The sequence below is a fragment of the Telopea speciosissima genome, chromosome 6 (genome assembly GCF_018873765.1).
Source record: "Telopea speciosissima isolate NSW1024214 ecotype Mountain lineage chromosome 6, Tspe_v1, whole genome shotgun sequence".
NCBI classification, from domain to species: domain Eukaryota; kingdom Viridiplantae; phylum Streptophyta; class Magnoliopsida; order Proteales; family Proteaceae; genus Telopea; species Telopea speciosissima.
Window position 1 is genome coordinate 41,831,402 of NC_057921.1, and position 23,390 is coordinate 41,854,791.

The window sequence follows — 23,390 nt, forward strand, 5'->3', positions numbered from 1 at the left end:
TCTTATATGGAATTTTTTTTTCCCAATAATAACTTGCCACATGGCCAATCATGGAAATCTGGTACCATATGAAGCTGCAACTTGAGCAGGGCATCAAACAGATAGCTGATCAAAAGGTTCTCTAATCAGCAGAAACAGTTGAGATTCCTTCATATAATACCCACTTAGCTAAGAGAAAGCTCTAGATAACTTGTTAAGAAAATGCTGCAACTTTTGCAGGTTTATTGGTAGCCAAGTCCTACACTCCAACCCAGTCATGTATCATTTTAAATACAAGAATTTTTAAGATCCACATTCTCTACCTTTTTTTTGTCACTGCTTCTGCACGGATCAAATAGACATACAATCCATGTGCTGTTGCCAAAGAACAAGGAAAATATTACAGTAAGAAACATCCATAAAAAGAGATATGCAACATAAGCCAGGATCACTAGATAAAAATTGAAAATTGCCAGAGATGTTTTTTCATATTCGAAAACAGCAATATCATTGTCCCTGAGCAGATATTTGCACGCTTTGCATCTCTTCTAAATCAGAAGCTTTTTCTGGAATGCACCATCATATTGAATTCCCGTCACATGGATTTCGTCTCAGTAAGATCAATTCGAGCTGCAAATTGTTCAACCCCAATCGTGGTTTGCTTTTTTGTGTTTCTGAGAATTGAAACCTACAAAAGTTAAGAATGAATCAAATATTTATATTATATTGACCTTTATCTTCTCTCGAGCAATAAGAAAGACATTGGCAGCAAGAATTGTGAAATGTGAAGCATTGTGATCATCAAGTCTGTGTACAACTTATCCACCAGAGAAAATTGAAAAAAAAATCCGTCATTAACTACAAGATTCAAAGCTTAAAATGCAAGTTTGGAATCAGGGCCAAGTTGACTTTGATCCTCAATCAGTCATGGGAACCTGTTTTGGCTTCAGAATTAACGATGCAGTCCAATATTTTCTAAAATTCTGGCTGCTTGACTGACAGCTTTTCTCTATCTTAAGACACCGGCTCTTGACTGAGGAGAGTAACTAAATCCCCCTTGCTTCCCCTACCCCCCCCCCCCCCCCTTTTATATGGTGGGTGGGGGTTAGTGGGGAGAATGTTTATAGCCATCATTAGAGAGAGAGAGAGAGAGAACCACCCCCAGTTCTTTGCTAAGTGCAAGAACAAACAAGGATCTCATTGGAACCACGAGAAGCAAAATCTGGCTTCGATCTAGATCTTCATAATGTGACCAACTTAACTCAAGACTCAAAATACTGTTGGGTACAATTGACTCTTACAAAGCTTTAGATGTAAAGCAGCTTCATTTTTTTTCTCATATAAAGACAGAAACCATGGTAACTTGTACTGGACTGGCTTAGTTTACCAGAGAAAAACAAATGACAGATGATTCAATGACCAATGGCCATACCTCTTACCAACCAATTTCATTCAAGCCAAGTAGCTGTGTAATATTTTCAGATGAGGAGGCTTGTCCAACTCTAGTGTATCTGAGTTGAGAACCCAAGATTAGGGCCCAAAAGACATTTCATGATGTTAAGAACAGTTGACTTTTTAAATTGTAAATAATACTTTGGTATGTTAGATTCATACTTTAGTATATGTATAAATGTAGCTATTTGCCACCAATATATAAATTATAAATTAACTCTTAAAATGTAACTTAACCTTTATGCTTCGGCTGTGTTGTATGTGATACTGAGACTTTTGCTACTACTTTTACATTTTATTTGTGACCTTCTGAGTCGGCGCTTGCAAGAGCAGTGCCTAGAACCCTATTTGGGTTGAATCGGGATCCTCTACTTCCGCCTGCCCTGTACTGTCATGTGCGCCCCAGACACAGCAGTGCGGTGTAAAGACCGCCGAGCGGGGTAATGCGGTCTTTACCGTCTTGCTGTGTGTAGGGCGCACGGTAGTACCTGACAGGCAGAAGTAGAGGATCCGGATCCGTTTGGGTTTGGGATGTTACAGACTGGGTTGAAGTTACCTATTTGACTGGATTGATATGGTTTGAGCCCCTTTCTAGCTTAACCTTTGTGACAGCTTCGGTAAATATCATGACTACTAAAACATTCATTAGCGGAGAAACATCATACAAACACAGGGTAACATTGGTGGAACATTACCATAGAGACAGACACATTTTATGAAATTTAAAACTACCCTAAACTAAGAAGCTTCAAAATTGATGAGAAGAGGGGCATGGTCGGAAGAGAGCCTTGTCAAATGCTGCACTTTCAGGTTGTTCAGTGAGTTCACCCACTCCTTGTGTTGAAGAACCCTTTCCAATCTGGCCCAGATAGACCTTGCACCTTCTTGGTTATTACACCAAGTTCATTTTCTAGCAGCGAAGCCACCATCCACTAGCCCCAGATTTTCAACACAACTACGAAACTCATAGATAGCATTTTAGTCCGGACCCGCACCCCCAATCTTCTCATTCGGATTTTTTATGATATTTAAATCACCTCTACACCCTCATGACAGCCATTATAGTGTTGTGTCAGTTTCTTGCTTACCATTTTTAATGGTTATAGGAATATCATCTATTTTACAAATGAAAAAGAGTAATAATGTTTAAAATAAGGAAAAGGGCATGCATGCAACCGTGTGCTTGCATGTCTCACATGTGGGTGGTTCCACCCCCACCCACTCTCTACTCCCCCTATCTTGCCCTTTAAAATAATAGTAGTTCTAAAACATGATTTGGAATCTTAAGGATCCATTTGTTTGGCGGATAAAAAAGGGTGGGTCCCACATATTGTGAGTTGGGTTGACAAGGAAAGGGAAGGGAAGGAAATAATGCTATATGTACTTTGTAGTGGGGTGGGATTTGGTAAGAGAGGAAATGGAGATGAGGTGGGATTCTATGGAAGAGAGAGGAAATGAGAGGAGAGATGGACACAAAGTGAACTTTTCCATGAATGCCAAAGTCCTACCAAACTGGTAGGGCTTTGAAAGTGTATGGAGTGAGAAAAAGTGGGATGCCACAGCACCAGACAAGAATAAATGCATTTAATGAGGTTGTCTGGAAATTTTCCACCCCAACCCACTTAACCAAACACTTATATTTATGGCAGTTTGTGGGAAGTTTCTCAACCCTATTCATCTTCTCCACTTTTCTCCATCAAACAAACAGGGCCTATTGATTTCTTGAAAAAAAGAACATAGCGAAAGAGGTTAGTAGAGGTTCTGTCAAGTTCTCAATTATGACAAACTGACCGCAGAAGTGCTCCAATTATTGGGTCGGCCAATCCCACATCCATGGAAAATCTCGGTTTTAAAGGATGATCTTCGTAAACAGTTAAAAATAGCTATTACTTAAGTTATAACATAACATTCTATTGTCCATTATCACCAGAACAGCCTTAAAAGCTTACATTAACCTTAACAAAAACTGAGGTAAGCAATGGAAAATATGAGACTTTGACTTATACCTTTGGTCGATCCATGGAGTTCCCGAAATAACCAATTCCAAATGACAAGGAAGAGTAGGCAGCAGCAATCTCTACCGCTTTGAGCTTTGATGAGTTTCCTGGAAACTAAAGCAGAAAAGTTAATGCAAATAAGATACTTGTTGGAAAGACTAGGAGGAAAAGGCTTTGTCAGTCAAGCTTACCATAGTAGGAGCATCAGCTTGCACAATTAAAATACCAGCACTTTTATCAGCACATTGTTGATTGCTTTCCTGCAGAATAGAGTGTAGTACTTTTGTGCAAGCAGACACAGGACCCGCTTGTGACCTGAAGCAATGAAGATATGAAAATTAACACACCAGGCTACGGTAAGCCTAGTAGCTGCTAAAGCAAAAAGAATATAGATAGTTTGATTTGTAAGCATTGGGATTATTAAAAAGAACAAATTGGTAGGAACACTTTAATTAATGTGTGAATATTGGCAAAGCAGATGAAACTTCCCATTTGCATCATAAATCTACCATCCGCAATTTAACCCATATTAAAATTTTGATGAAATTGACTACAAAACCCAACTTTCAATCAAGCACCAGTCAAGTTTGAAAACTCAACTCAGACAAGACAGGCCTTCATCAAGTCCAAGTGATGTTTTCAAGTTCTTAGGTCTTGTATAAACACGAGAGAAAGAAACGAAACCACAATGTGCAAGTCTTTCATTTTTAATTTCTACTCAGGAAAACCAAGTTTGCCAACACAAGCCCAGCAACGATCATTAAGCTCATATCCGTTGGTGTTATGTACTGTGTCTCCAAGATTTTTTTTGGTCTAGCGCTATTCCTTCCTAACTGTTGCAACCCACGCATTATGCAAATGAGCACTACTGAGCCATGACTTCCCATCAAAATGGATAAACTCAACCAATAAGATCCTTCTATAAAATTCAACTGCTGAGAAAAAAACAAGGAATCAGGCAGCCATTCCTGTAACTTCCCTTGGGGATTAAACAAAATTATTGATGAATCTCTATTCTCACCATTATAGATGTGTCCTGGTCACATTCATGGGAATGGAGATAACGCAGTTCCAATGGTCTCTAGATTTCTAAACCACACTCTTGATAACATTCTACATATATAATAGACCTTTTCCCCTTCAATATTTATATATTCTGCTCTTCAAAAGGAGGTATGATGTTTGAAAAGAATAACCAAACAATCAAACAGCAAGCCATCTGGCTAAGGAAAGAAACAATGTTTTTGAGTAGAATTTAGCAGCATACAGTGATGATGAGACACAGCACTCACGAGCAGCAAATCCTTTCATTAGGTACTCTCCAGCACCAGACACACAACAACCGACTATGAAAGGGACCCCAAAGGGACCTTTCGAAGATGCCCAACAACCTGAGCCATACATTGCAGCTAATCCAATACGCCCACTAACCTGGAAGAAATAATGAAAAATATAAACTCTATGAATGAATAAGATATTATTGTTCACCTTCAAAAGATCTTTTTCAAACTAATGAATAAATTATATTTTCTATTCAGTTGGTAAAGTTCAAAGGCATAACCAGCTCAATTTTGTCTATAACACCATAACCACTGACATTAACAAGTTCAGACCTCGAATTTTTCAGCAACTCATGTTCTACCCAGAATTTACATGTTACATGTTTTTTAAGATTAAGCAATCCGACCATTAGAATCCTTGAAGATTTTGAACATATGTTCAGAAACCCTAATGATGAACTCGATATGAGTTTGACCCAATTCTGACCTGTTGATCTTGACTTATTTCTGATTTCCTGTTCTGCCCCTGTCCCTGTTATAGCTTATATTTATGACTGAATCAATTCTGGTTTCCTGAATCAATTTTAATTCTTGTTATTTCTCCATTTAGAAGAATCAATTACACATTCATAACCCTATTTTATGATCTTTAATTTCCTTAGTTAAAATCTGGTCTTAGTTACTGTTTATCACTTGATTGAATACTGATTTCAGGTTCTGTTTACTTCCTATTTCATAACAGAACTCAGTATAGGTTGACTACCTATTTTCTGTTCTTGGTTGTGGTTTATTACCAAATTACCCTTATCCTAGATCTGCTAGGATTGACCCCCTTATATTCTGAATTATTCTTTGATTTAAAGATCTTGTTTATTGGCACTGTTTTGAGTCATCAATTCAGTCATACATTAATCGTACTCTAGTTTTTAAATGTGGTATATTATCTTTTAATTTCTATAATCTGTACAACAACAAACTCAGCCTTATCCCAATTTAATGGGGTCGGCTACATGGATCCAAACAAAATAAAGGAGGGAAAACTGAAAAGAAGAAAATGACAAATGAAAGATGAAAAATAAATAGAAAAATGATCCATGAAAGTAAGAGGAACGAACCACAACCCAGTAAGTCGGAAGACTCTCAGCTAAATGGGGTCTGCTACATGGATCCTTGCCCTCCAATAAGCTCTATCCAAGGTCATACTTGGTACAAGACCTAGACTATGCATGTCCTTCCTCACAACTTCTCCAATGGACTATGCATAATCTATAATCGGTATTGCTGTATATTTTCCTTCCACACGAAAAATGGTAGCATGGATTCAATTTGTATTGTTGTTGCTATAAGCATGATTATATTTGATATACTACATATAATGGACACATAAAAAAAAAAATTTCTAGGGTGCATAGGTGACTCCTAGGTGGGGCTTTGTCACCTAAGCAATTAATCAGCCCTCCAACGCCTTAGGTCACCTAGGCACCTTGACAGCTATAGTTGAGTTGTGCATACAGCATAGTTGCCCAGGTGCCTTCTCGGGTACAAGGCGACATCATGCCTTGTTTGATGCAAGAAAGGAGTCGTCTTGGCTAAGCATCGCCTTGTAACTTCACACCTTATATTTTATCTTTTTACACTTCAAGAGCTTACGTTGATTTATGTTTATTGCTTTGTTTTTATGAATATGCTTATATTACATTCTATGTTTTGTTCATTATATGTTGATTTTCTTATATTAGGTCATTATTAGCTTAATTATATCATATTACATTGAAATGACTTCGATGTTGCATATAAGCATAATTATCTAAAATTATAAAAGAAGGGTGTACACAATGTACAAGGCTCTCCCGCCACTGCAGGATCAGGGGAGGGCCATAACGTATGCAGCATTACCCCTGTTTGCGGAGAGACTGTTTACCGATTCGAACCCGTGACCACTAGGTCGCAGTAGGGAAACCTTACTGTTGCGCCAAGGCCTATCCTTTAAAATTATCATTGTTATATTACCCATAGTTGTTAAGGCAACTAGACGACCATAGGCGTTGGGGGCGCCTTGTCACCTAGGTGCTCCTCCAACGCCTTGGGTCGCCTAATTGCCGTAACAACTATGACATACGGTATTGGTATCCCAAACCTGATTTCTTCCTTCTTATTCTGATCTGCTCTTATCAGGTGTGACCTTACCCTCTTCTCTTCTTCTTCTTCTTCTTCTTCTTATTCTCTTGATTCTACACCATGTGGAACCCCTATTTCTGGTTCAATTTTCAGATTACTAGATTCGATAATCTTCCTTATTCTAGTTCTGCTTCATCCAATATTAAGATTTAAGATTCTATTACTCATATTTCTTAAATTCTGAGATTACTTTCTAGCTTTCTAGCTATAATTTGCTGGGAAGAATTTTTTGCTCTGTTTTCTGCTATCTCTACAATATCTATTTTTCTGTTATATCTCTTCGGTCCCTGCTCTGTCCTATTGATTCCATATAGATCTATTTTGGGTTTCTCTACAGTCTATTTTTCTGTTATATCTATTCAGTCCCTGCTCTGTCCTATTGATTCTACATAGATCCTGGTATAATTGTAGTTCCTGTTTCTGGAATCTTTCTACATTCTTGAACTGCATTACATGCTCACAACCAAGAGCACATGAGTATCCGACTAACTTTGGAATACTTACAAGTTTAATCTATAAATCAGGTAAACAGTTCAGTTCCAACTTTTCACACATTGGGAAGCAGAAATAGGATTACTTGTAATTATTCATTAAGAAGAAGGAGAGCGGTAACTTCTTAATTCTTTATTATGCCATTTGAAACTGGGAAAGAAGCACTGAAGATTGTTTGTTAAGTACTTGGGATTTAGGCAAAGCTATTGATGCAGGTTTATCACCAAATTGGGCTTCTGTCCCTAGAAATAAGTCTAGGGTTGGGCTATAGACATGTTGGGGCTTTGGTCCCATGGGTTTTCTATGTAATAAGCCACTTTTATGGGCCTAAAATATGGGTACTAAGGTTACATACGGGATTTGTTAGTAGATTTCTTTTTATTTGGTTAGTGGTCATGTGATCACTTAAGTGAACATGTGACTTGGTTAAGTGGTCATGTGACTATTTAATTGTTATTTAAGTTTGGCTAGATTAGGATTCTATAAGTCTAGCCATGTTTTGAATCTATTTCCTTTGTTATTTCACTTTCCTAGTCAGTTTAGGTTCCCTAATAGGTTACGGATTGGGTTAGGCCTTTCCTTTTTAGTGTAGGAGTCCATTTATGAGTCTATATAAGGTTGTAAGGGGGTCAAACATTGAAGACGAATTTTGATATTAATGAAAAGCTTTTGCTGCTATTCTTCTCCATTGAAAATTTTTGTCTTGTGTTTTGATCAAGGTTGGTGGGATCGGTGTTTGATCCAATTGACACCTTGTGGTGGGAAGCCCGGGTGGTTCATCGGTGGGATTGATGTTTGATCCAATTGACACCTTGCAGTGTGAAGCCCGGCTGGTTCTTTTGAAGCTCTCCTTCAAGTTCTAGTTAAAGATTCAATTTTTATTCAAGTTTCTCCAGTTTCTCCATTCAAACAAGCTGCTGCCAAGGATTCTCTGCAACAACAGTATGTTCGAATAATCCCATCCCCTACAATTCTTCTTCTAATCCTTTCACAGCCCAAACCCTAAGATTCCCCTCTTGTTTTCAATTTTCCCAATACCTAAATTCTGTTTAGACCAAACCCTCCATCAGAATTACATCTCCAGCATAGCCCCTCCACTCGATCCACACCTCTGCCCTCTTACAGTCATCTAAACCCTAGATCCTCCATTACCTTACTAAACCCCAAAAACCCTAACTTACAGTCCAGCCAATTTTAACCATCAAAACCCTAGCCCAGCCTAACCAAATCTCACTCTCAGTCCCCCTAGCACTCGATTCAAGCCTTGGACCCATCCCTCCATTGTAAACCCTAGAATCCATTAATTTACTATTTTTGAAAATCCAAAACCCAAAACCCTAACCTGCTGCCTAGCTAGTTTACACACTTCCGCTCATCAAACCATCTCAGGACCTTCACTGATAGACTCCCCTACACCTGCCTAGCATAACTAACCCTTCAAACCCCAACCTAACCCTAACGTTGACCTAATTCCATATTTTTCACCAATCGGACTGCCTGTTCATAGCAGATCCTGTAGTACTGGTTCCTAGTGGGTCTCCTATCCACCTAGGACCACATTAGCTATAAGACATCAAGTTGTAGACACTTAACATTCATTACGATGGCAAGCCATATGAGACAAAATTTACAATGCCACTGAAGCAAATTACCTTGCCGATTCCCTCAATCTAATCTGTGGGCTGTGGGTGGGATTGGAGGGAAAGGAGATTTTACATCTCCCATTCATGGACAATACCATCCTGTTCAATTTATCATTAGAAGAATAATAGATTAACTTGGAAAAATTATCAAAAGTTTCCAAAAAATCACCACGCTTAATATAAATTTGAGAAATAAATCCAAACTAGCTGGTATAAACTTGGAACAATTTGCTACTATTCTAGGGTGGCCAACATATTCTCATAGTTGTCAGGGAGCCGCCTCACAACAAGGCGCCCCTTAAGATCCAAGGCAACCAGTTACCTTACGTGCCAACTGCAATTGTTCCCAGACCAAAGCCTTAATCATAAAGGAATGACATTCAAAAGGATAAAGATGAAAAGAAGCTTTCATCACCTTCAACACTATACCACCACTTGAAGATCCAGAAGCTATATGCCCATTGTTGTCAACACAAATAACTCCCACAGTATCCATAATGCGGTCTTCTTCAGAAGCATTCAACTCAGATGGTTGACCAGTCCCATTGTTGGTTCCTTCAGCAAGATCACATGCTTGAACTTCTACTTCTGGAAAACAATACATATATCACTGGAAAAAGAAAATGATGTCCAATTCCTAGAGATTCCCATAGTCATGCTATTCATCTCCAAGAAAGAGGTTAAATAAAAATCATCCAAAAATAGTCCTGCAGCTAAAATAGCTGCATTATCTATATCTCTTGCATCAAATTCCAGCAGCTGAAGTAAAACTATGATAATCCAGTTGGTAAGCACATTAAGCTGGCTCTGGTCTTATGTATCATCTCTAGTCAGTTTAAAGATCATGGATGAGGTCAAAGAAGTGGACTCCATTATATCCGTGGGCATACCTGATATTGTTTGCAATGCAGCAGTCTCTTGAGGACTTGATGGAAGTTCTGAAGCAGAAAATTTGCGTCTTGCTTTGGCATCATCTAGCATTGCTTTGTATTTTAGCCATTGTGCTTTTGCCCTCTCAGTCACCAGCCACTTTTGCAAACATGCAAACAGAACAGAAAAAACAAAACCCCATGCAACTATGATTGTCATTAAGTAGCATAGTGAAAGAGATCAAATGGAAACTGGAGGCTAATAACAGTGCAAATAAAATTAGAAAATATACTTGATCAGCCTCTGTTACTGTCCCTGCGCAAACAATACCCTTAGTCTTTGCCCATTCACGAGCACCTTCACCAGCCAAGAAGCTGAAAACAATATAATTTCACCTTAACAGAATATTGATGGAGGAAGTGGAAGACAAAACAAGATGCATTCATCACATTTGATAACAGAACAAACTAGTTTGACTCTAGGCTAAAATTCCTCGCTACAGAAGGAAACTAGCCAAACCATAGAATCATAAGTGTGTTTTTAAGTGCAAGTTCATACAAATGTGACTGATATTATACTGACATGCAGAACGGCTATTTTAAGTTTTTAAACATTTTCCCAGTTTCATAGTATGTGAGACATCCAAAAGAAAATTTCATTATTAATAGGGTAATTTACACATACCACCCCTGAGGTTTAACGAAAGTATAATTTTACCCCCCAGTTTTGGATAATTCTGCATACCCCCCTAAGGTTTACCAAAGTTAACAAATACACCTATTCCGTAAGTTCATGACTAACAGTGTTAAAATTAAGAGGGAAAATGACCAAATTGCCCTCATCTTCTCCAAATCTGAAGCCCTCTTCTAATATCTCTCTCTCTTGAAGGTGTCAGCTGGTTTTAGGTCTCACCACCGAAACGCGAAACTCGTCCCCATTAGACTTAATTTTGACCAGCATCTCTACTTTCACAACTATATATAACCCTTTGTCACCCATTTTCTTTCAGCATCATTCCTGCAGTTCCTTCTCCCACTTTGTATTCCATACAGAACAAACACTCATCTCACACCTTCCCTCATCCCTTTCCTTTTTAATCCATCCATTACTTTTTTTTTTCCATCCTCTATCTCTCTCTCTCTCTCTCTCTCTGCCTCTGCCTCTGGTATCAGTAATGGCAGAAACTAAAACACCATTGAAACGCCTGAGAGAAGAAACATAGGAGGAAGAGGAAATTGAGGAAACAAAGCGCCATAGACCATACCATGACTTATTGTCTATTCTGGAAGATGAGGAAGAGGAGCCTCACCAGGATGATCTGTCTTCTCTTATGACAACCCTCCAGCAAGAACTCTCCTCCTCAGAACCTCACTCTTTATCTTCTTTACCCAAAACTACTGCTACTCCCTCGGAAACCGTTTCTATCGATCCCCCAACCACCAGTACTGCCAATATTGACACCAGTTCCTTCAAGGAGGAGGGAGAACAGAAGGGGAGTACCATTATAAGACATCTTCTTGAAGCATCAGAGACGAACTTGGAATTCCAAAGACACAGATCAGATTGCAGACAAAGTATGAAGATGAAGACATCAGTGGAGGAGTATACTCTGGTGGTAGTAATAATGGTGAAGATGGAACTGCGGTCTCCTTGTTTGATTTTCCTGATGGGTTGTGGGATTTCAAAGACTTTGATCATGAAACTGCTCAATATTATACGTTTTCGCAATCCGAGTTCTTCATGTAGTAGCTTGTTCTTCTCTCTCTGTGTACCTCTCTGGTTATTGGATTGGTGCAGAAACTTAATCAGAACAGAAGAAGAAAAAAGAAGGGTTAGGGATTAAAGAAAGAAAATACAGAATTGAGAAGCTGAATTTTCAGATTTGGGGAAGATGAGAGCAATTTGGTCAATTTCCCTCTTAATTTTAACACTGTTAGTCATGAACTGACGGAATGGGTGTATTTGTTAACGTTTGTAAAACTCAGGGGGGTACGCAGAATTATCCAAAATTGGGGAGTAAAATTATACTTTCGTTAAACCTCAGGGGTGGTATGTGTAAATTACCCTTATTAATAAACTTAGGAATGGTATGGGTTTTCATTTACAGTCATAAGACTAACCTGTATTTGCAAAAGACAACAAATTTCTCCTGACTTAACTTTTGGATTACTTCTGTAAAAATGCGGTCAATGTGCATGTGGAAGACAGTCACTTGATCAAATAGACATACATTAACTAGTCTCAATTCAAGCCAGTACAAGTGCCAAACAGTATTGCCCTCATGCCAGACAACTTATAATTTATGATCAAAACCCTTAATTGTTCATTGAAGCATGACTACAAAAACAAAATAAGTATCTTGATAAAAAGAAATAAGCAGAAATGTCTGGGAAGGCAGCACCTAAAAGGAAGCAGAATAAATTGAGGCAACAATGATAAAGTGACCATACAATGGAGGTATTCGACCCAGCAAAGAAGGTCCCATCATTTGTTCCTTGGCCAAGCAAGTAGCAATCTGGATGGCATTTCGTACACCTGGTCTACAATTTATGAAGAGAAAAGTGAAACTAAAGAAGCTTGAAGTCACTAAGTCCAAAGGGACCAAATAATCAGTTTGTCATAAAACCAACTCAATTGTATAATTCATAGTTGTCAAGGCGACCCCTAGGCGCCCAGGCAGCTTGAACGCCTTGGTTGCCTTCTTGTTGTCGCCTACATCCAGGCCCCCTCCAACGCCTTGGGTCGCCTAGACGTCGTGACAACTATGGTATAATTCTCTAAGAGAAAATACCTGGCACGGCGCCAACAGCTCCAAATGCTCCAGAGTCACCATTCATAATACTAGCATCACATTCAACATGACCATCCTCCGTCAAGTTTGAACCCCAGCCTGCATTAATGCTTGGATCATCCTAAAGCAAAAGAATCAAACTTAGCATGCTTTGATCAAAGAAAAAAAAAGTGAAATGTAGAGAGCACTGATAAAGGTCCTCTCAGTGACAAAAGGACAGAATTTCCAAATTGGAAATTTAGTCAGTTCCTTCATACAATTTTTACATGAAGAGGAAGCACAATTCGGCATCACTGAGTGAGGAAAAGATCCAATCATATGACAGGGTTGGCGTCCTCCAAGGATAACAAAGTATCATTGACCAAGATAAAAAAATAGGGGAGCATCTAGTGCACGAGGCTCCCGTCACAGCGGGATTTGGGGAGGGTCATAATGTACGCAGCCTTACCCCTGCTTTCACAAATGTTTCTAGACTCGAACCTGTGACCACTTGGTCACAATGGAGCAACCTTACCGTTGCACCAAGGCCCGCCCTCTATCATTGACCAAGATACCATCGCTTTTTTTGGGGGTGAAATATCCAGAAACTTAAAATAGAAATCATTTTCTAATTTTTTTTTTACCATTTTTCAGTAAAGTAATTTCTTTCTCTTTGGGCCAATACAATTTCCTTTTGCTTCTAAGACAACGCTTTCAAATATTTTCCTTAAAAAAAAACTGATTCTTTTTTATCATACAATATTTTTTTTTGCCAGTGGAAATGCGATTACCCAAATAAAAATGGAAAACTTTTAAAGAAAAAGCAGTCTCTATTAGTTAGTAGTAAATAAAAAGAGTAAGAGGCGTAACACATTATATAGTTCTCTTAAAGCAGGTGGAAAAAATAGGGGGGGTGGATGTCTGAAACATGAGGTAATAAGTTAGAATTATAATCCATGAAGTTCCAGCACACTCATAGTTCGAAAACTCATCTCGTTTCGGTGTCTCAACCAGGTCGAGACAACCGAAACCTCGAAATTTCAGCGAAATGCCGAAACAGTGTATTTTTTTCTATGAGTTTTGCTTGGCCATTTAGGGGTGCAAAAGGCAAAAATGAGTGAAATACTGAAACTAAATAATCGAAATTTCAACAAAATGGTGCATTTTAAAGACCGAAATGAGTGAGCTTCCAAAACAAAATGACCGAAATTTTGAAAATGTCGGTCAAAACATTGTCTGTTTTGAGTTTCGATGTTTCGTATGATGTTTCGTCTCGGAAGGTTCGAAATTACCGAAACATTCGAAATTTCGCCGAGTTTTTTAACTACGCCCGCACTTTAAATGTCTTGGATATGAAGCCAAAGCAAACCATGTCACTGAACTTCTGAGACGAATTTGATTATACCAAAGCACTAGAATCTAGAAACAAAGTGAAGAACGTGACATACCTCCAGTACCTGAATGGCTGCTGAAACAGCATCAATGCATCCAGCTGAACCCTGATTTACACCAAATAAAAAAGGCTTCCAATTAAAGACCTGCGTGCTTCAGTTCAATAACCATATTTAGGCACTTTGATAAAAAATAAAAAAAACATTGCCATTAATCCTGAAACCAGCCGATGCTACGTTACACTGAGAAATACATGGTCTCCCATGAATTATATTGGTGCACTGACAATGGATCAGGACACAAAATTGTAATAGTACACAAAGCAAGTGTAATCTATTACATTCATTTATCATAAAATTTACAGTTTTAGATTTGAAATGAACATCTTATAACATTAAAGCATAAATTACATGGTCTTTATTCCGTAGTCAATTTGAGGGAAAAAAATGATTGCAATTGGCCTCCATTTTGAACAATCGAAGGATCATAACTGTACTGGAAATGAAAGGCAAATACAGCATTCAAATGAGAAAATGGGAAGTCATTTCCGTCTTCTTTGAACTTATAAATTCTGTCAAACGGACTATTTCTTCTTAAATTTACCACAATTAGCCTAAAAAATTAAATGAAAAACATCTGCCATTCATCTAAAACATACTATCAATCAGCAGAAAAAAATAACAAACACATTTAAATTAAGACCCATAATGTATAGTAAGATTGACCAAATGCATCAAATTTGCAGTAAACCCATTGCTTTTTTCCGGCAAATTAGTAAAAAACGGAACTTGAAATTAATTTTTATTTTCTTTTAAAAAAGAGCATCCAAGATAGAACAAATTGCTCTTTTAAGCATTTATCAGCACAATAAACAAATAACAGAGTATCCAAAATCATTGCACAACTTAAAAGGGCAAAGCCAAAAAAAGAGCACTGAAACCTGAAACCAGAAAACAGAACAACTGACTAACATTCATGATTGTCAATTGGAAAGGAAATGAAGAGACCTTTTGAAGAACTGATGCTGCTGCACGGCAAGCCCGTTTCATGGCTCCCTTGAGGGCCTTTTCGTTGGAAGGAGCGTGAAAACCTGCGCCAACATGAACTGCGACAAAGAATCTAGGGTTCGGGTCTTCCTCTCCCGCCATTTTTATTCTTTAAACTGATGATGCGAAAGTGTGAGACAGAGATAGTGATCTGGACTCTGGAGAAACTGAAACCTATAGAGTTGATTTTTCACACCAGCGCGTCGTAGAGATTGTTTGGGGACGCACAAACAATTTGCCCTTGAGTGGCGCGTGAAACGACAACGTGCACCATTTTTTATTTTTATTTTTTTTAATTTTTGGAGACAGGAGGGGTATCCGACTTTAGGCCGACTAAATCCCCCCTAGGCTCGAACATGACCCCCGCGCCACATGAACCGGGAAAGTCTGGGCCCTAAGGAGCCTCAGGCCGGTGGCCCCAAGAAATTATGCACCAATTTATTTTTGGATTGGGCAAGAGTTCGTTGTCTGGTCGCGTGCACCAATGTGGAGCTAATGAGATGCATGCAAGGGCATAAATATAGATGGAATTTCTTATTTGAGGGAATGGGGCAGTAATTTCGCATGCTCCAGCAGGATCTATATGACCAAGCACCATTCTTTCTTCCTTTTGGAATTTAGTAGTGAGCGGTAGTCGAACGATCGTTTTGTTTTGTTATGCCAAGCAAAATGGCCATCATATCTCATTTCAAAAGCATCTTCACCACAAGTAGCCCTTGAATTGTCTTAGAATACTTATGTAATATTGTTGGCTGTGTCATGAGCAATGACAATGATCATTTACTAGCGCCCATCACAGATGCGGAGATACAAGACACAGTTTCCAAGATGGCCCTTGAAGGCATCAGCCCCCCAACGGATTTTCTGGCATGTTCTTCACTAATTCCTGGGACGTTATCGATCCGGATATAATAGCTATGATACATGATATATTCACCAAGGGTGCAATTGCCAAACTGCTAAACAGAACCTATCTCACTCTCATCTCCAAATTGGAGAATCGTGTGTCCATTGAAGACTACAGGTCAATCAATCTATGCAACTCCTGCTACAAAGTAATAACTCGAATATTGGTGAGTCAGTTGAGACCCTTGCTTCATAAGATAATATCATTCAATTAGAATGGATTCATTTGAGGAAGACGCATACAAGATAATATCCTAATTTGCCACAAGCTCATGCATCGAATTAAATCTCACAAAAGAGGTTGCAACGGTCTGATGGCTATAGAGATTGATATGAGCAAGGCGTATGATCACCTCAAATGGGGTTTCATTCGATCAATTTTATCTGGCTATGGGTTTCACCCTTGGTGGATTGATAGGGTTACGTTCTGCGTGGAGTCCTTTCAATTAGCGGTCATTCTTAATGGCTCCCCACTTGACTTTTTCTCACTGCAGCAAGGTCTAAGGCAAGGAGATCCGCTCTCCTCCTATCTCTTTGTGCTATGTGCCAAGGTCCTCTCAACTCACCTAGAGGATGTGAATGCAAATAGGCAGCTCCATTGTATTAGTTTATGCATAGGGGAGGGGGGGAATGTATCACTCATATGTCGTTCGTCAATGACCTCATTCTTTTTGGAGAGGCCTCTAGAGTGGAGATGAGATTACTAACAGATATCATAAACATGTATTGTGATATGTCGAGGCAATGCTTGAACATCACGATAGACCAGAGCACATTATAGCCCGAATGTTCATGCATCATTGAAACAAGAACTCTTAGCGACATTTCATATTACCCCAACATCTCAGAGGTATTTATCTGGTAATTCCTCTCATCAATAGAAGAATTCAAAAGACAGATTGCATATACCTGATTCAACGGGTGAACACCAAGCTACAAGGATGGAAATCAAAGTCCTATCCTCGACCGGAAAGCACATTTTAATACAATCCACTCTCTCGGCTCTCCCCTTGCACTATATGTCCTGCTTTCAACTTCTATTGTCTATTTCACAGACTTTGAACTCCACTTGCCGCAAGTTTTTCTGATCTAGTGGGGAGGACTCTCTAATTCCAACCATCAGTTGGAATTCTATATGCCATCCAAACGGTGTGGAAGTTTGAATCTAGAACGCGCAAGTCCCATGAATAAAGCTATGCTTGACAAAAAAAAGCTTGGGAACTTCCAAACCCTACTTCTCTTTGGGGATGTTTAATGAAACAAAAGTATTTCCCTAATTCAGAATTTTCTCCATGCCCCTACCACAACTTCGGCTTCTTGGGGATAGAGGTCAATTCTGGTAGCAAGGTATCTATTATTTAAAAGACTTTTTGTTATACCCGCACCCGAGAGCCTATTTGTTTATTATTTATCCTCGTGGTATGTAGACTATGCTGCCTTATTTGTCGGTGAGCCTTTCACCATGATGGTCAAAGGGTAAGTTACTAAACGTATTTTATTGCTTGTTTCCTTCCCCTCAAAGTCCTTGAGGTGCGGGCCCAAGCCCAAACCTTTTTGATACTTTATTTGTCCTTTCTGTTGCATAGGATGCAGGGTCATGCGTGCATCTGACCTTGCATCCGATGTTGTTCTCGTGGTGGTTTTGAGTGAGACCTTATGTGGGGCCCACATGCCCTTTGTTGAGGGTGTTGTTGGTGCCCTGTCATGGTTGACTACTACCCTAGCCTCCATTTTGTTTTGGTGACCTCTTGAGTGGGCCCTTGGGCCCAAGTCATGCTTGAAATAGGTTCATCTACTTTAGACATTAAAAGACCTTAGCCAAACAATGCCCAAGCTTTATTCTAAAATGGGGCCCATTGGGCCCAAGTTGTGTTTATAATAGTGTTTAATTGAGTTTAGATGGGTAATGTGTTTGTGGTTTATTAAGAGACTCTACCCAAACAACCCCTAAGTGGACATTTAAGCTACCCTACCCAAACATGCCCTATATTTATAACTAAGAGACCCTAGCCAAACATACCTTAGTATGACATTTTCTATAAATAGGATAGCTAGGGCAATCCCTTAGCCATTTCCTATTTCTTTCCTAGCTAACTTAAACCATAAGAGAGACGAGAGCTTTGAAGCAAGGAGGAGAAGGAGGAGAAGAAGGAGAAGAAGAAGGAGAAAAAGAAGGGATCGGTTGCTTGTGCTTGGGTCTACTTGGTGCAGCTCTTGTGTACCTAAAATAGGTAGGCCAAGTGCTCTTTCCTCATTCCTCCCTTCTCTTTTCTCTTTTTCTGTTGAGCTTGGATGGCTCTCCATGTTTCGGTTTTGAGCTTAGATGACTCTCCTTGTTTCAGTTTTGAGTTTGGGGTTTCTCTAGGAACCAAATGGTTTAGCCTAAGCTGTGTTTTTGGGACTCCATTAATGTGTTACAGTCCTATAAAGACCTCTATTTTGATCTCCTGCTGAATCTATTTGATTCTAGAGTTTCAACCACCAAAGAAAACCCCAAATCTAGATTTTGAGCATTTGATCCTTTAAATCCCTCAATCTTTTGATGATGGGTACTTCTAAAACCTTAATAGACCATAGGACACCTCCTCCCTAGTCCCTTGGAACTTAAAGAACCAAATGGGATAAATCTGGACTGTTAAGGACCTTAAAATCGCACCTAAGTTGTATCGGATGTAAAGTTGGAGGCATGCGATGTTAAATTCGATGAGGCCTGAGCCTGCAGGGAAGGTCGGATGCAAGGTCGAAGTCATGAGATGTTGAATCCGATGTTAAATCCGATGAGGCCTGAGCCTGCAGGGAAGGTTGGATGCAAGGTCGGAGGCATGCCATGCTGAATCCGATGTTGAATCCGATGAGGCCTGAGCCTACAGGGAAGGTCGGATGTAAGGTCGGAGGCATGCGATGTTGAATCCGATGTTAAATCCGATGAGGCTTGAGCCTGCAGGGAAGGTCGGATGCATGCGATGTTGAATCCGATGAGGCCTGAGCCTGCAAGGAAGGTCGGATGCAAGGTCGGAGGCATGCGATGTTGACTCCGATGTTGCCTCCGATGCTGTTTTGAAGCCTATAACTTATGTAATTTGTGGGGGCTCTTCTATGAGACCCTCCCTACATTCTCTCACAGTCTTACTTATTTCCTTAGGCATCAACACACGTGCAAGAGAGTGAAATTGAGCGGGAGTCATTATGCTTATACAAATTCTATTACAAGTAATTGGTGAGTGGGTTTTGGGTGATTGTTTGGTTTGTTTATAATAAGTGTATCTTTATTATGCTACTTGCATCATCATTGAACATGCTGCATAATTGCATTATTCACTTTGATTATGGAATGATATGATGATGTTGAGAATTATGTTTCATCTAAGTATCAGGTAATGGTGTCGGGAAATGCTGGCACTGGGACCCCAGAAATGTATGTGAACTTACATTGCATGCCATGATGGTCTGTATACGTCGTGTTGTGCTGGTACTCGGGTGTTAGATGGAATGGGACGTTGATACATCCGGAATACCTCTCGACACGATAGGAAGCATGTAGTATAACTGTGGTTAGGATTTCGTTCCCTATGCTACGATCCTTACCAACAGGGGTTTAGGTGTTGGGTAACCAGAGCACTTGATGCCTGTGGAGAGTTAGAGAGGCCAGGCCAGGGGTAATAATGGTTATCGGGGTCTGCCTCTGCATGGTGATGGCTACGACCAACACGGGCCCCATGGTAATAATTGAGGTTGCATTATGGTGAACATGGAAGGATCCATAGTGTCTTCCCGAGTTATTGCAGTAGCATATATCCATTGACTTAGCATTGTGTGTTAGGTGGTAAATGAATTAATAATGGCATACATCATGGACTATTTGTGATTGTGTGATTGTGCATCCCATTTTCTCTCTCACTAGCTCAGTGGAGCTAACCTCCATATACACATTCTTTTTAGATTTTGATGCAGATGATTTTGGTATTGTGGAGCCAGAGGCCATGACTGAGGATCATGGTGATGGTTGCCCCTTGATGATTATGCCTACGGACTGCACTGTTACTTGGGATTCAATCCCATTTTGTCATTTTGAGAGCCTTGTGTTTTATATAAATTTTTATGTATTATCTTTTTGGTAGCTACTTGATGGTCATAGGACTTTTGTATCTATGCTACTTATTATTTTTAGCCATTGAACATCTTATAATTATTTAATTTATGCTTCCACAAGCTTTAACCTATCTTAGAATGTAATATTCCTTTATCTTTCGCACTCTGATATTATTATAGTTTAATATTGGTTTATGACTGTGGGTTAGGACACTGTATCTGTGATCTTGGTCGCTTATTGAGATAACATGTGTTGTCCTAGTCACACCTTTTATTATATTTTATCCCTTATCGGGATAGGGGTGTGACACTTTTTATTCAAGTGGGGGATGGGACGTCTATAAACCTTGGACTGATTTTTGGATCCCTAACTTTCGCTCTAGCTCCGCCCTATTCCCATTGCCGCCTTCGGCACCAACCTTGGTAAGTTAGCTCATTAATCATAAAGATAGAGGCCGGTGCAAAGACATCATGTTTCAGTGGTGGCCACCAGATGTTGCTATGTAAATACTCTACATTCCCTTTCCTTTAGTGAATCAACGAGATAGGTATATTTGGCTTCCTACCGCTAATGGTGTATTCACTGTATCTTCCTCATACAATATTGAGACGACAAATGAATCCAATCTAGTGGACCCTGTATGTTTAAAACTATGACACATCCCCACTTCTCCCAAAGTCCAGTTCTTTCTTTGGAAGCTCCTCTTGGGGAACTCCCTACTATAGATCTACCAAACAACAAGTTCGCTAACTTTCCCCCACATTGCCCACTATGCTCCTTTCTCTTCTTAGATCCCTCTCACATGTTTTTAACATGCATTCGAGCTAACGTGGTATGGAGGCTCGATTATTCTTTTGAGAGTTAGTCGTGGTTCAACATTCAGATAGACCTTCACAACTTCATCATGGAGTTGAATGGTACAGAATCGTCTATCAATAAGCTCTCTACGATTTGCAGCATTTCGTGGCACCAATGGACTTCATATTTAAATTTCATATTCCCCCAGAGCTTTTTGAATGCGGTCAGTATATGTCACATGGCCAGACGTTTTGCCTCTAAGTTTACACAATCATGCAGATTTAAACCAATACACTTAAGGCAAACTCACATTTCATGGAAGCCACCATCGACTGATCAAGTGAAAATCAATGTTGACGAAGCTAGCTACGACAATCCTAGGATCAACGAATATGGCGGAGTTACTAGAGACTCTTTTAGCCACTTCCTCTTTTGCTCCTCTGGTGGAGGTGAAACTAATTTTGCATGTGTTACTGAAGCTATAGTAGTCCAAAAGGCATTAATTTAGGCTAGAGACAAAGGGCTCTGCTACAATCAATATGCAAAGTACATCCTTTGCCAGGATTGGACCCAGAGCGGACGATCAGATTGTAGGTTCATAGTCCGCGTGACACTTATATAGCTCCTTACCCCCTAAGAATGATGGTGGCCAACAGAGTGCCTCTTCTGTTTCACTAGTTCTACGTGGCTCATCCCATCAATTAGATACACAGTTGAAGGCACATAACTCCCTCCAATCGGTTATACAATTGAATGCCCAAGCGTCATTACGTGCAACTAGCGATTACAATGGAAGTCATCATTCTCCTAGGCCACGAGGTTACAAATCTGCAGCGGTTTCATCTCCTCAGTCTTGTGGCAAAGATAGTCTTCTTTCTCATTCGGTTATGCATACTCATCATGAGTCACAAGTTGACATTGGTTACAATTCTATAGCTCCATGTAGCAATGGTTTCCTACTGTTGTGTAGCTCGATATGTACTTTGTGTACATGCTTGTGGATGTGTTTTGCAATTGAAGAAGGAAATCCTTGATCTATGTGATTCGAGTAGAAATCCTCAGTCTTTGTGTCCTAGGTAAGGAAATCCTTGGTCTGTGTGACCTGGGTAGGAAAATCCTTGGTCTATGTGATCCAAGTGGAAATCCCTAGTCTGTGTGACCTGAGTAGAAATCCTTGATCTATGTGATACGTGTAAAGAAATCCTTAGTCTGTGTGACCTGGGTAAAAAATTCTTAGTCTATGTGACTTAGTTAAGGAAATCCTTGACATTAGAGTATTCTGGGTGCTCATTCCGAGGAACTGTGATTGAGATGTATAAGGCTTATTCCTTGCCATTTGGGAAGAGATCATTGATAATGGAAATCCTTAGTCATTGTGACCCGGGTAGTGGACGTCGGATTGGTGAATCCAAACCACTCTAGTTAAATTGCTTGTGTCTCTCTGATACATCCAAGATTCATCGAACCAGCCAGCGTCTGCCACGTGTCATAAAATGACCAGCTCCAGAACCAAGGAGAACCAATCGGGGGTCCCACCTGGGCGCGGCCTCACCCAGGCATAGCCTGCACCCAGGTGCGGCATCATGGACGCAGACGTGATGTACACGGACACCCAGGCCGCTCGTCTATGACCCAATTGTGTCACTACAGACTTATGCCACCACCAGGACTCTGGGGCACCGCTTAGAAGTAACGTCACCCAGACGGATTCAAGCACCAATGACGTTATCACCACACGCGAGTATCTATCCGCCAAGGATCTTGATACCACCAGGACACTCCCTCCCGCGGGGAGATGTCCAATCAGGATAGAGCCCTACTCTCCAGGGCCTCTATCCACTCAATGACACACTCACCATCAAACTAGGACTCTCCATATCATCATACTTCATTATAAAAGGAAAGGTACACCACCCTCAGAAGGGACATCTGAACTCATATTAAATAATCACTATTCATTTATTTGCTCAAGAGATCTAACTTTGGCATCGGAGAGCCCTAGGCTAGAACCACACCGGTTCTCTCTATTGACCCCTTGGTCCACTTGCAGGTGACGGCACTCGTAGGACCGCTCGATGATTTCTTAACGCAATAGATTGGCGCCGTCTTTGGGAACGATGCTAGCCATTACGTCTACTAGCTCGCTTCCATATTCATTCAATGGCAGGAAGGAAGACTACCTCCACCAACAACGTGGCGAGGAATGGATCACCACCCTCAGAGTGCTCTCGCCGCAGAGCCAATGACCAGGACCATGTCCCTCTAGAGGAAGAGATCCCCCTTAATGGCCAATTTGTGGTCGACGAGCCCAACAATGACGAGGCCGACGATGTGGTGGTGGAGGTGATACCTGACCCCAATGCACCAGCCACTGTGGGTTAGATCAACGACCTGCAGCGACAAATCCTCGATGAACAATGACTCTTTTGAGAATACTTGACACAGCATGCGACGTCTCACCGCTGAAGGACGTTGTCGTCAGCAAGGGCAGAGTTCA

At 40.1% G+C, this 23,390-nt stretch overlaps 1 protein-coding gene across 7 annotated transcripts; it reads right to left on the reverse strand.

The window, feature by feature from the left end:
• Positions 1–443: 443 nt before the first annotated feature.
• LOC122666276 (putative threonine aspartase) lies at positions 444–15,261 on the reverse strand. Of its 7 annotated transcripts, none has more exons than XM_043862453.1 (11): positions 15,061–15,261; positions 14,110–14,160; positions 12,688–12,803; positions 12,342–12,431; positions 10,184–10,265; positions 9,912–10,050; positions 9,437–9,609; positions 4,696–4,859; positions 3,617–3,743; positions 3,438–3,539; positions 444–667 (listed from the first exon to the last, which is right to left on the reverse strand). In XM_043862453.1, the coding sequence occupies exons 1-11, from the start codon at positions 15,199–15,201 to the stop codon at positions 575–577; spliced, it is 1,278 nt and encodes a 425-aa protein (XP_043718388.1). In that variant the 5' UTR covers positions 15,202–15,261; the 3' UTR covers positions 444–574. The 7 variants fall into 7 exon arrangements, with proteins under 7 accessions (XP_043718388.1, XP_043718386.1, XP_043718387.1 ...); XM_043862451.1 differs by having other exon boundaries at positions 3,438–3,542; positions 3,620–3,743; positions 12,342–12,426; positions 12,683–12,803; XM_043862452.1 differs by having other exon boundaries at positions 445–667; positions 12,342–12,426; positions 12,683–12,803.
• Between the last annotated feature and the right edge of the window lie 8,129 nt (positions 15,262–23,390).